The sequence below is a fragment of the Mangifera indica genome, chromosome 5 (genome assembly GCF_011075055.1).
Source record: "Mangifera indica cultivar Alphonso chromosome 5, CATAS_Mindica_2.1, whole genome shotgun sequence".
Taxonomy (NCBI): domain Eukaryota; kingdom Viridiplantae; phylum Streptophyta; class Magnoliopsida; order Sapindales; family Anacardiaceae; genus Mangifera; species Mangifera indica.
Window position 1 is genome coordinate 18,721,833 of NC_058141.1, and position 13,324 is coordinate 18,735,156.

At 33.3% G+C, this 13,324-nt stretch overlaps 2 protein-coding genes across 2 annotated transcripts; both read left to right on the forward strand.

The window, feature by feature from the left end:
• The first annotated feature begins 384 nt into the window (after positions 1–384).
• Positions 385–4,391, forward strand: LOC123216226 (histone H3-like centromeric protein HTR12). The gene is made up of 7 exons (XM_044636623.1): positions 385–552; positions 682–728; positions 1,268–1,322; positions 1,455–1,573; positions 2,741–2,818; positions 3,006–3,081; positions 3,850–4,391. Exons 1-7 carry the CDS (start codon positions 501–503, stop codon positions 3,903–3,905), a joined length of 483 nt encoding a protein of 160 aa, XP_044492558.1. The 5' UTR covers positions 385–500; the 3' UTR covers positions 3,906–4,391.
• Positions 4,392–7,424: 3,033 nt separating this feature from the next.
• On the forward strand, positions 7,425–8,886 carry LOC123217447 (transcription factor CPC-like). The gene is made up of 3 exons (XM_044638483.1): positions 7,425–7,689; positions 7,807–7,894; positions 8,639–8,886. The coding sequence occupies exons 1-3, from the start codon at positions 7,635–7,637 to the stop codon at positions 8,760–8,762; spliced, it is 267 nt and encodes an 88-aa protein (XP_044494418.1). The 5' UTR covers positions 7,425–7,634; the 3' UTR covers positions 8,763–8,886.
• The last annotated feature ends 4,438 nt before the right edge of the window (positions 8,887–13,324 follow it).

Sequence of the window (13,324 nt, forward strand, 5' to 3'; positions counted from 1 at the left end):
TTTTATGGGCAATAAAATTAGCTCTTTTTTGGTTAAAATATCAGAAATATATTTAAAAAAAATCAAAATTCGATTACTTAAAAATAAAAAAATAAAAATAAAAAAGAAAAAAACGTACCCCTGTCTAAAAAGAGTAATATTATGTATATTCATTTTTGGTACATAATTCATGTATATAATGACGTGTCATCATGTAATTAGGTGATTTTAAAACATGTGTCACATAATAACACCTAATCTGTATATATAAATTATGTATAAAAAATAGATACATATAGTTTTATTGCTCTAAAAATAATGTAACAGCGAGTCAGTGACCCACTGTACTAGCCGTTTTCAGTCAATTCCCGGCCTGCATCGCTACATATACTAAAAACGGAAGCCCGATTCAAATTAAAACCGAAGCGGGAAACAATTTTAACTTTTGCTTCTTAATCGATTTGGTTTCTCTTCACTCAATCAAACTTGCTCTCGTCTCGTCTCCAATAGTTGTTCGATCGATGGCGAGAACCAAACACGCGGCTGCTAAGAGCAGAAATCGAAGACAATCTGGTCAGATATCTTCCTCTAAATCACTCATTCCTTAGTATACAAAGATAATTTACATTGATAATCATATATATTAGGGAATTGATTTTCATTCTTTTAGTAAACCCTAACTTTATCATTCTAATATTATAGGTGCTAAAGTGACTTCACCGGCTTCTGCTTCACCCTCTACCCCTTCGGTAATATTCTCTCTCGTTGTATTCGTTTGTTCTGTTTGGTTGCCGATTAAATGTTGGAAATGAAATTTAATGATATTTTTCAAACCTCATATTGTTGGCTTTTCCTCCTTTTGGCTTCCCTCTTTCTCTTTTCTTTAATTGTAAACTTCAATTTAGTAAGCTGAAAGGTCATGCCTAACTTTGTTGCCCTAGGAAACCAGATTTTTTTTCTTTACTCCAATTATGTTCTAATTGCTTTTCCTACTGTTCTCTGCTGCATAGTATAAAATTTTCTGTTTTCTTTTCAGCTTTGTAGTTTGATCCTTTTGTGTTGATTTGGATACTGAGAAAATGAAGGAAAAGTTATTTCCATAAAAGTAAAATTACCCAACTAATTAACTTAAAGTTATAGGATGAGGATTATATAGAAGTACATTGTAATTATAGACCTTTAATGTTTTTTTTTCCTTTCTGGTTTTTTCTTTGCAATAATATATTACGTGATGGAATCTCCTGTAATACATTGTTGCCATTTGTATTTTGTTTTTGTTTTTGGTTAGAAAATGAAGTCATCAGGTGCAAGCACAAGCAGAAGGAAAACAGATGCTCCACAAAGTGAGTGTCTCCCAATTAAACTAATTTCCATACATCGTGAACTGAATTCGTGTCTATGATGATAATGACGTGAAGTTTCTTTTGATAAAACTATATATATATATATATATATATATATATATATATATAAAGGTCAAGCTACAACAAGGAAGGCTCATCGCTACAGGCCAGGAGCAAAGGCTCTCCGTGAGATTAGGATGTTTCAGAAGTCTACAAAACTTCTTATTCCAGCGGCTAGCTTCATAAGAGAAGTGAGCTCTCTCTCTCTCTGTATGAATATATCTATGTTTGTCTCTCTTTTCTGAGAATTGGTTTAGAGTGTATCACTGATGTGGTGCTCAATGAATTTGTTGCTGGATTCTGCGGCATATGTGAAAAGTTGCAATTATTAGTCCAGTGATTCATTGAAATTGGATGTCTTCTCTGGCTCAAATCACACATTTGAAATTCAAATGTTCCCTGTTGGAAGGTTGTGCTAATTTGACTTCTAATATAATATTAGTTTGAAACAGTGACTGTAGTTTGATGGATGTGCAACTAATGTCCTCATTAGAAGGATTCATAATTGGCTTCTGTATAAGTTTTATAATCATCTGAAAATGTTTGTAAGGCTTTATCTTTTAACATTCACCTTGAAGTTCTGTACCTTGTTTTCTCTGTTATCACACTGATTTACTGGTTCTCATAAAACTTAATAAAACCATTAACTTGTTTATCATTTATTTATCTGATGAGGTTTAGGATATTGTAGCAGTGCAATTTAAGTTTCCAATGGTTCTGATTTCTTTCCTGGCACTTAATCCATAATTGTTTCCTGAAGTTAGTTCTCCATCCCCCTTATTTCTACACATTCACATTATATTTTTCTCAACCTTATGACCTACAGTCTAATCCTAATCAACTTTCATATCACAAGGATAGCATCTTTCTTTTCTTGTTTGAAAATTTTGTGTGGTGTTTACATTCATATAGAAATGCACTTTTGAATAGGAGAATGTCAGGTTGCTATTCTTAGAGGATTTGCATTGGATTGTTTATTCAAGGAAAAAGATTTGTTTCACTGATGGAATAAATGAACTTTTTTTTTCTAACTCTTTTTAACCACTGAAATCATTTTTTCATTACTGCATAACTTTCTCGATTAGGACAAAGCAGTAAAGTAAGTTGGCATTGATGAAGGGACATTTCTAATTTTAACCATCATCATCTCCTGTAGAGTAGTACCTTTGACCTAATTACCCTGTCTGTGCACACTGATTTAGAAAATTCACACATAAGCAACTTTTGAATTACACATTTTGAAAGCTGTTTATCTCAATGTTCCTCTGTTTTAGGTATTGATTATTTACTGATATGGTGATGCTCCTCTGTTGAGGTTTGAATCAAATCATGCTAACAATTCTTGTCATTTGTGCTAGGTAAGAGCTATCACTTACCGTATTGCCCCCCCAGATGTCAATCGTTGGACACCTGAAGCTTTAATTGCAATTCAGGAGGTACTATGATAAAGTAAAAAGAAAAAATTAAGTTTGCTCAGTTGTAAAATTTTTGCAATCACTGATAGTTCATAATATCAGTTTCCACATTTTAATTTTTGTTGAAGTAATGGATAATTCAATTGCTGTGTCTGTTACAATTGTTTTTAGTGTGCTCAGCTATAAATAATTGTTTCTACATTCGTAGGCAGCAGAAGATTTTCTGGTTCATTTGTTTGAAGATGCAATGCTCTGTGCATTCCATGCAAAGCGTGTTACGCTGAGTAAGTTAGTTGACATTTGTTCTCCTAATAACTCTTTAAACCATCGTTTATTTTTAATCTTTTCTATTGATTGTCATGAATGAATGCCCAAGTAATATACATGTTTGGCCATTAAGATGAAAATAGTTTTTATCTTCTATATATTTTGTGTATGACTTCATTTTCTCCAGGGGTTCTCAGTGGATCAAAAAGGGCATTAATGATATTCATGTGTGTCAAATTATATGTTATGTATATATTTTTGCATAGAATTGATTGTCTGGCTGCTTAAATTTGTGATACTGACTGGCCAACTTGATGTACCCTCTTTGAACAGGGATAACGGCTACTTATTTCTTAAATTCTGCCCTAAACTTGGCCCTGCCTCTGGGGATTTATAGCCTGATACATATTTTTATTAATCTAATAGACTAATGCAGACTTGCCCTATTCAGTTCAAGATTGAAAAGGCCTAAAACAATCATTGTAAAACAATTAAGTATAGGATATTAGTTAGATGGCAATTCTAGGCTGTTGCTTCTCTGAGTAGAACAAGTTCTAAATCTTCTTAGGCATGAATTATCAAATAATGCTTAATGATCCATTGATGATTTTCTACATGGACAAATTGTGCTGACCAATCATTTAGTTATATAGTGTATGCATCAATTATGTCATTCGTTTGGAATGTCTCAAATGTTTTGTCTATTTCAAAGTTTTTCATGATTGCTTAAGAGGCTCCAGGAATATATCAATAACAAAGTAGTTTGCTTGCTTTTCTGTGTCTAGTGAAAAAGGATTTTGAATTGGCCCGCCGGCTTGGGGGTAAGGGGCAACCTTGGTGAAATAATGCACCATTTACCGGCACCATCATCACTGATTTGTACTGTCGAGGAAAATGGAGTTTGTAGCTATTCTTTGACAGCAGTAAGCATCTAACTGAATTTGGAGATTACAAAGTAGGAACTAGGAAACAATATTTAACCTCATTGTACCATAAGTGTTGTAGCTCCAAGGAGTACACATCTAGCTTGAAGAAGTTTGCTATCTGTTAATTAATCTACTGGTGAAGCTGAATCCCCAATCAGAAGCTCTGGTAGCAGTCATTCATGTGGGTTGATATGGCCTGGCAGTCTCTGATTTATGCTGTCAACAAATCTTACAGGTGGGGTTGGACTTAGGGTTATATCTGTAAATTCATAGCTTTGGATAAAAAAGTACGGGATGAAGTCTGCCAGAGATCAGCAAGATGCTCATCCTGCTATTATCTAAACTTGTAGCTAAGCATAACTGTAAACGAAGCAGTGTTTCTAATTTGATGATTTGGAGCATATGGCATCTTCCCAGAAACAATTCCAGTACACAGTTTTAACGTTTTGGCTCAAAACTTCACTGCATCTTGTTCATGACAAAGATTGTCAATTAACACACACTTGTAAATATCATTTACAGAGACTCTATTGAGAGTCAAAATTCAAGCAACAAACAGCTACCGCACTATGGATAATCATATTCTATGAACAAATTATGGACCAACAGCTAGAAGTAAAAACTACCAATAGCAAGACGTCAGAAATATAATTAGGGGAGAAATTCAAACAATTTTTTTTTTAAGTGTTTGGTGGAACCACAAACTAGTATCAGTACTGCATGGTCCCAGAGAAATCAGAGATTTTCTGTATCCCAATTCAAACTGGGCTACACGGGCATCCGCAAATTTCTCATTCATCTTCTCTCTTAAATATTGTTCTTTCAAATGCTAAAGAAACCATGTCCAATGTGTTCTAGGTTCAGGAATCAAACTGAGCTCCTTTCTTCAGCTTCCTGAAAACTGAACAACAAACGTCACTGTCATTATTAGACTTGACTCTGCAAACAGATTCTCGAAATCCATCCACAGTTTTTCTACCTTTCCCTCTTGCTTTTCACCATAACACACACATGAAACCTGAAAATATGCTTGTGATTTGCAAGCTTTCACTAATTGATCAATATTTCCTTTTCTAGTATTGAAAGGAGACACTAGAGGCAACAAAACAGATATTATTACTAAATGTGCCATATAATAAAATATCTTTGTTTTTCTTCTTGGTTATAATTATGACACTAAATCTACTGAGCAGAAGAAGACAGAGGATGTCAGTTCAGCCAGGTTGGAATTTGAATAGAGTGCCATGAGACAGTAGAAAATATGTGAAGTGCAATCTTCAACCTCATGCTTATATATTTTTTAACATAAATATATCTTTGTTAAAGCTGTGTAAGTGTATTGGAAATTGGAGTGTTTGAGCCAACTAAATAGGTTGTTGTTGCTTCATCTAAAACACACACAATGTTTGTCTTCAACAAACAGAATATTTTTCTGTTCTTTTTAATAGGCTCCAGGGCCAGTGTAAGATTTCTTACCAAACATTCATCCATCCTTTGAATAATTAAAACATATTATCCATTGGAGCACTTGGTTGCACAGAGGAGAATTGTTATGGGTTCATTTAAATCTTTGAAAAAACAATTGAGATGAGATGAGAGCAAAAATGGGAACCATTTTTCAATAAAGTTATTCCAGCCAAAATGGAAACAGTCAGTACCTGTCCAGTTGCTTGCTCCTGTGAGAATAAGATTTTGTATGGCAGTTGATTATCTTTCCTCCCCAAAAAGGAAAAAGTATATTTTTCAAAAAGGCAAGGATTGAACTGAAACCATTTATCTTCTTGGCTTGCCACCACTATCTCCAATAATTGTTTTTTTTTTAATTTTTCTCCTATTCCATTTTGTTTCAGAAAATAAAAACTGTAAACTAAAATCCCACATAGAAGAACTTTTTAAATACCCAAATGAGTTTGGCCATTCTAACTTTCTTCTACTCTTTTCTGTAAATACACACACACCAACCTTCTCTGTTTTCTATTCTTCACTTCATTTACAATTAAGGAGGAGGTCGTACATTTGAATCTAATGAAAGCTCTGGTGTTAAGTCAAATTCAAGTCAAGGACAGGATAGAAGCAGTAGAAATCACTGTCATGAAAATTCAAATCAAACTGTAATGAGGATCTTGACTAAGATTAACTCGGAATTTGATGAAAATTACAGTGAGTTAAAAGTTTTATAGAGATAGTGTAAAAATTGACATGAAAGGAAAGTATAGTGAGCTTAAAGCAAACGACTTCGTTGGAATACAAAACAAAAATGTAGTATGAAAGATAGTGACAAGTGACTGTCTTGTTTTAAACATGTTGGCCGGGGAAAAGCGAACCATTTAGACTGGTATGGTAGTAGGTAGGCACCGTGCTGAATATTGTTGTTGCAGATGACTGAAGACCAATAAGCTTAAGTTTTAAAATAAAAAATAAATCTTTATCTGCTTTGGCTTGGATAAGCTTTCAGGGTCCCAATCCTTCCATATTTGGAGCCAACAATATGCGTGCCATCGATAGTACATTTTAGTGGGTTTTTTCTCTCAGTATTCTCTCCTCAGCTTCCTTCTTCAACCTCATGTCCTTTTCAATTTTCCATAGCATATTTTTTCTTTTCAACTTTCGTAATTGCCTCAGTTTTACTTATCTCCTGTCTAGTCATTCAACTTCTCCTTTCTCTGCCTACAGTCATTTTAAATGTAAAGCAAGCCGCATTCCAATCCAATTTAATATTAAAATAATACTGTCGTACACAATGGATTAAATATTATTCTTAGCTTCATGACATGAGTCAACATTAATTAAAAATGAGTAATAATTAAATAATTTCTTATCATGTGACATCACGTAGTCTAGGAATTAATGTCTTATCATGTGACATTACGTAGTCTAATTATAGTTAAATAATGAGTAATAATTCAAAATATATATACAATTAATGGTGTATGTAATTTTATTATTCAATCATCTGAAAATTTTGGAATAGGGAGGATTGTGATGGGGTCAAAACATGTTAAAACCTTAATCTTTATTTTCATTTTTATAATAGAAATTTTTCCCGATTTTCTTCCTATCTTCTCTTTATTTCCATTCAAAAAACAATATAATTATATATATATAATAATTTAAAAAATATATTAAAAAAAAACAATTTTCTCCCTCTATTAATGTTCATGATTGTAGGGATTCTAGTTCTAGTACTATCATCTTTTATCTCCATTTTTATCAAAAAGTTTTCTCTTTATCTATAAAAAATGGAGCGAAAATTTAATTTGACTGATGAATTGTCATCTCCAGTTAAAAAAAAAAAAAAAAGAAAAATTAAATGACTAAAAAGTGATCTATCGCCGAATGAAAAGCATTTAAAACCGAAAACCGGGACAACGACAAGTCAACGAATTTTAATTTGTATGTTTGGTAGGACCTGTCGTTCTTGCTTGCTTTGTTCTGAAGGGTTTCAATTGAAGCTACTCTCTCTGCCCATTTAAAAACACAGCACATTGAAATGTAGAATAACCACTTTTGTAATTCTGGATTTCCCTTTTAAGGAAACTAAACTATTAATTGTCAATTCTTGACCCTTTAAACACTCACAAATTCTACTTGGGTTTCTCTCCTACCTCTTTTAATTCCCCTTTTCGGGAAACTCCTTAACAACCATGGATAAGCGTCGCCGGAAGCAACCCAAAACTAGTACTACTAGTTGCTCTGAAGGTCAGCTCTTGCTTCTTCTTCTTCTCAGCTGTTGGATTGGATTTTAACTCTTTCTTCTTCTTCTTCTTTTGGTTGTGATTCTTTATTATTATTAGCATTATTGATATTATTTGGCAGAGGTGAGCAGTATTGAATGGGAATTCATAAACATGTCTGAGCAAGAAGAAGATCTCATCTATAGAATGTATAAACTCGTTGGAGAAAGGTAACAGCTATTACTTCCTTACGCTTTTCATTGTTGCACGTTCATGAATTGTTTTTTCTGGGTTATTTAATTTTCTTCAGAGTGAAGCTGTATACTATGTTTTCGCTATCCAACATTTATTTCAGCTTCTACTTGTACGGCCTTCTAAAATTAAGTTTTTCGAATGACTATATTATCCTCATTGAATTCAGGTAGTTATCAAGATTTTAGAGACAATAATTCCTCTGTGGCTTCACTGTTATTGTTTCAGACTTGAGCACCACCCCTTGTTACTCTGGTCAAAGAAAGTTCTTTTTTCAAAAATCTGTTTGCCATCTCTCAATTTCAGAATCTAAACAATCTTTCCCTTGTCTGCACCAAATTGTGCTCGAATGGTTGGCCATTGTTGAAATCCATTGGTGATGGTACAAAGTAAGGTTTTGAGGCTGAGGCTAGAATTCTAGGTTGAGGCCATATCATGTTTTGGATGTTATCTTTTCTATTGCTTAAATATAGGGCTGAGGCAACTTTCACTACATACTGTGAAATGATTTACACAGTAATCAAATATTGATATACACTCCCTTCCTGCTAATGTGATGAATTTCATTCTCTACTTGTTCTAATAAGTAGCAGAATCCACTATTTTGACTTCATTTATAGTGTATAAAAAAGTTAAATCTTTTATGATACGTCTATTCTTGATGAATGTCCAAGTTACTTAATTTCCTTTATCTCATTGCTGATAGAACATAAAATTTTTAGGTGGGCACTGATAGCTGGACGGATTCCAGGCCGAAAAGCAGAGGAAATAGAGAGGTTTTGGATTATGAGACACGGAGAAGTGTTTGCCAGTAGACGAAGAGAGCTTAAGAGATGTAATTCCTAATCATATTAGTTTGGCTAATTGCAGATTGTTAGGGAATTTCATTTTCTTTGTTCTTTTTCAAGACTTCCTTTTTGTACAAGCCGGTGATGGTGAGATGAAATTAGTTGCAAGTATTGTCATTAAACTACCTTGTTGAAGTGCTGAGGATTATAATTCTCTGTTTTCCAGTTGCACTTGCAAACTACGAGGACCAAGAAAGGATGCACATTCATATAAAATTGATAAATAATATATAAATAAATAATTATAATAGTCCTGGCGATTGAGTTACTTTGTATTTGATAATATTTTTTTAGCAAATTAACTGGTCCTCTTGAACTTTTTATTCTTTCTTTTGGGAGGGGTGATTGGTCTCTGACTCTATCACCTCAGCGCACGAGTCGAATGTCGAATCTTGGGCCACATCATTATTCCATGTAGCTGTTTCCTCGTCATTGCACCCCACTGCACGCACGCCCTAGCTTTAGTTCCATTGAAGACTTCAAAATTCTGAACTGGGAGGAAGGGTAGAATTCTTAAAAACTGTCTCTGTATATATATATGTGTGTGTGTGTGTGTCATCATCTAGCAGAAAATGAAGGAAATATGGTTGAAGTTTGTTTGAAATGATAGATGGGGGTATGATTTTACTTAAAGGTTTTATGTCAATCAATTTCAATCCGAAATAGTTGCTGGGCTTTGCCATTTTAAAAATTTGTTGGTCTGGCAGTTGAGATATCTTGTCAGTATTTTTGTAGGGGTGTGATTAATATTTTTCCCACCTAAGGTTTGGCGTCAAAACACTTTTTCCAGCCATCACATTTTTAACGTTAAAGTGCAGAGAGTTAAATTACCATACTCCTTTTTTACTTTCCCCCTCTTTTTCCTGGTGCTATCTTAGCTCACCATTGGGAATGCTTGACCGGCCCTCACCGCTGGAATTGAGACAGACAATGGTGGACAATGAGGCAAAAATCAACATATGCACCCTTTGAAGAAGCCACTTATTGTCGGGGGATCAATTTGATCAAGCCCTCAAGTTTATGCCTTCATGACATTGTCACCACCGTGTCATCACCTCCGTTGTTTATAGTAGTGGTTAAGATTTCCGAACTTAAAGGGTATGAATTAAATTATAGGTTTTTTTCAAATTTATTGATAGTAAAATTATTCTTTTACCTTTTTAATGTAATTTTTTTTTTTATATATAAAATCAGGTTTGGCTGGGTGCATGTAAATCATAATAGCATTGGTTGTTCTCTAGTCTTTTCGGTCTAGTTGACACTCCCAGGTTAGGACCAACTTCTTTCAAATTAAAACTTAACTGGTTATTTGGAACGTCTGGTCTCTCTTTCCTTTACAAGCCTTGAAAAGTTGTCGTAAATCACAAAGAGTCTTCCCAAAATAAGAACCTGCTGGGTATAGTGTACATTGAAGACTCAACTCAACCGAGTAGCCCAAAGTGAAAACTTCCCATAAAGTGAAACGTTAACATGCTGAAACATTATCAACTTTGAAGTTGGGCCCTATGATTCTTCAGCTAGCAAATTTGGAATGAGAAAGTAGGTTGAATATGCCCACATGGTTTTGTTGCACTTCAACAATCCGCCAGTCCACTGGTCATATACGTTTATGTAGGAGTATTTTCATGTAAATGTAAAGTGTTGGCCTTTAACACTAAAAAATTGCTAGTCATGTTTAGGTTAAGTTAATTGTGGATTTGTTGTCAATCTAATTAATTTTCTATTATATATATTATGTCATATCAGACGTTTTACGTCTTGAATTGCCTGGTCTCTTGATTAGCAACTTCCTAAAGCTTTTATTCGATTGATTAGTATTTCCTTTCATAATAATTAGGATTAACTGGGCATGCCTAATCCAGGATACAGGGGCCTACTTATTACAATAATGAGAAATGGGCTTTCCCGACGAAGTTCTTCGTCTCTCACGGCGTCTCCGAGCGCCGATCGGACCTTCAAATGGGAGGAAAGAGATCATCAGAAGGAGAGGTTATTTCGGGAGGGAGAGGCCGTCGGCAACGGAGCCGGAGATTTCAAAACCAAACCCTAGGGTGAAACTGCGGTTTTTTAAAACTTAGGCTGAGGAAAAATGTTAGTTTTTAAAGTTTAGGGGGCAAAAAGAGATAAAATTTTTAGGCGTTAGGGTTCTGTTAAATCTAACAGGTCATGGGTGGGTGTTTGATGTTTCCATAGTTAAAGGGGGGACATTTGAGAAAACGCTAAACCTTGGGTGGGACATAGTCGTTTGGCCTCATAATAATTGGGATTAACTGGGCATGCCTAATCCAGGATACAGGGGCCTACTTATTACAATAATGAGTTACAAGCCCGGCTCATTAAGGAAATAGATCGAAGTAAACAGAATCACATTACAGGGGCCTATGATCTGCAAGATACGGGTCTAATTGTGAAGCTGAATACCACGCACCATAAAATTAATGAGTTGTGTTGAGACCGAGTTTAGGGGTGGATTCTGGGTTTGGTTCGATTCGATTCGGAGCACAATGTCACAGAAGGGCAGTCCAGGGAGTAGAGGGTTTTCTTTGTTGAGATAAACAGTATTTTTCATGTTGTATACAATATCACTAAATAAACAAACTTATAGATCATGAAATGAGATGATAAGCAAAAACTCTATTTTAAAATTGACTTATTTGAATTGAACTATAAATTTAATCCAGACTAATTCATGTTAAATTCACCCGTAACTTAGTGTGGGGTTTGTCATATTGATTGATTGTAGACGTTTACTTGTTGAGTAGTATAATGAAGAATCAAACTGATCAAAATAGAAATATGACTGGAGGGGTATAGAGGAACCGGACTCTACGTTGTTTCATCAGGTCAAGGTCAACAAATGTGAACGCAAGCATCCCTTTTGATTTTTGAGGCAGCTGCAAGAAGTAGAATCCGTTTTTAAAACTGATTGGTGGATGGATGAGAGGATTTGACAATTCAAATATATAAAATAAAATAGAATCCAACAAGTTGAATTCCTGATGGGGTCTTAAACTTAAGGCCTGCAATGTTGGAATGAAATGGGAAATTCTTTAGCCGCATTTAGACGTGTTCCACTTAATTGCCTTCCTTTAAACAAACATACAAGACTATATATAGTTCATTTCTATTCTTTCATCTGTTAAACACGGTTTCTGCACAAACAAAAACCTGGGGCCATCTACTCTCAATTTCTGCACCATAAGTTGGCAATTTCTTGGAAGCACTGCCGGTCCCATGTATTGGTTCAGCTCTCTCTCAAGTCGACACCCACGTTTGAAAATTGCCATTTTGTCTATATTGCAGCCTTCTTATCAATCTATTATTATGACTGTGCTTGTTGTTATACATGATTAACACCAAATCAACACATAATTTTTAATCAAATCTGATTTGATTTTACAATTGAATTAAATTATATATACCTTTTACTTCCCAATAAATTGAATACTGTCAAACAAGGACATATTCTAACTCATATAATATAAATTATTCAACCTTAAAAGGCAAAAAAAAATAAAAGTTGTTTCGATTAAAGAATTACAATTATGGATAAAGAACTCGCTTGATACACCTAATCATCTTATAATTGAGGGGTTAATCAAAATTCGCATAAAAATAATAAACAAAATTTTGAATGTAATTATTATTAAATAAAGAAATTTGGGTATACGACAAAAGTAATATTATGTATATCTATTTTAATTTTATATAATATATATTATCACTTGATTGAATTTTATTTTATTTTTAATTAAAAATTATTTAATCACATAATAATATATATTAAATATGTATTTATTTATTTATTTTAGATACATATATATATATATATTAAAATGACAAATGATATATTTAAATGGACAGTTCACCCATAAAATTTAGAGTATTTTATACGTTTTTATTATTAATTAATTATATAAAAGATATTTATTATGTTTTTTAAGGAAAAAAAAATAAAAGAATTAGTTTATAAAAGATACTCATTAGATACTTTTATTTGGAAAAGTGTAGACGTGTGTTGTGGCTCACACGGGCAACGAATCAACATCGACGTTCACGATGGGTTACATTTGACGCAGTCAATCTTCTTCACATCATCTTGTATCTATTAAGTGATTACGCGGAAGAAGCTTTGAAGATTCTTGCTGACGCATCACTCACTTTCTTCTCTTTTTCTCTATTTTCATTGATATTACTATTAGTACTACCCTTCAATCTGAAGTGTTCAATGAGTTCAAATTATGGTGGATTATGGACCCCAATCTGAAAATGGGTTGATTTGAATTTCATTTCAATGGATTAAAAAGTGACTTCAATTCAAGTTTGTTCAATTATTTTTAAAAGAAGATTGAGTTTGATTTGAGAGAAAAAACCCAATACTTGTATCTTGCTTGAGTTTATGAATTAGTATTAAAATAATATATTTTATTAATTTAAAAATAAATTTAAAATAATATCATTTTAATAATAATTAAAATAATATTATTTTAATAAATATTTAAATATTATAATTTTTTTAATTATATAATTCAATTCAAATTTAATTATAATTTAAAATCA

What these genes read in the sequence shown, in the direction of transcription:
- LOC123217447 (XM_044638483.1), top strand. Translation starts at nt 7,635, where the DNA reads ATGGATAAGCGTCGCCGGAAGCAACCCAAAACTAGTACTACTAGTTGC. An exon ending in TACTACTAGTTGCTCTGAAG is followed by an intron (nt 7,690 to 7,806) that starts GTCAGCTCTTGC and finishes ATTATTTGGCAG; the next exon opens with AGGTGAGCAGTATTGAATGG. An exon ending in TATAAACTCGTTGGAGAAAG is followed by an intron (nt 7,895 to 8,638) that starts GTAACAGCTATT and finishes TAAAATTTTTAG; the next exon opens with GTGGGCACTGATAGCTGGAC.
- LOC123216226 (XM_044636623.1), top strand. Translation starts at nt 501, where the DNA reads ATGGCGAGAACCAAACACGCGGCTGCTAAGAGCAGAAATCGAAGACAA. An exon ending in CGGCTAGCTTCATAAGAGAA is followed by an intron (nt 1,574 to 2,740) that starts GTGAGCTCTCTC and finishes CATTTGTGCTAG; the next exon opens with GTAAGAGCTATCACTTACCG. An exon ending in CTTTAATTGCAATTCAGGAG is followed by an intron (nt 2,819 to 3,005) that starts GTACTATGATAA and finishes CTACATTCGTAG; the next exon opens with GCAGCAGAAGATTTTCTGGT.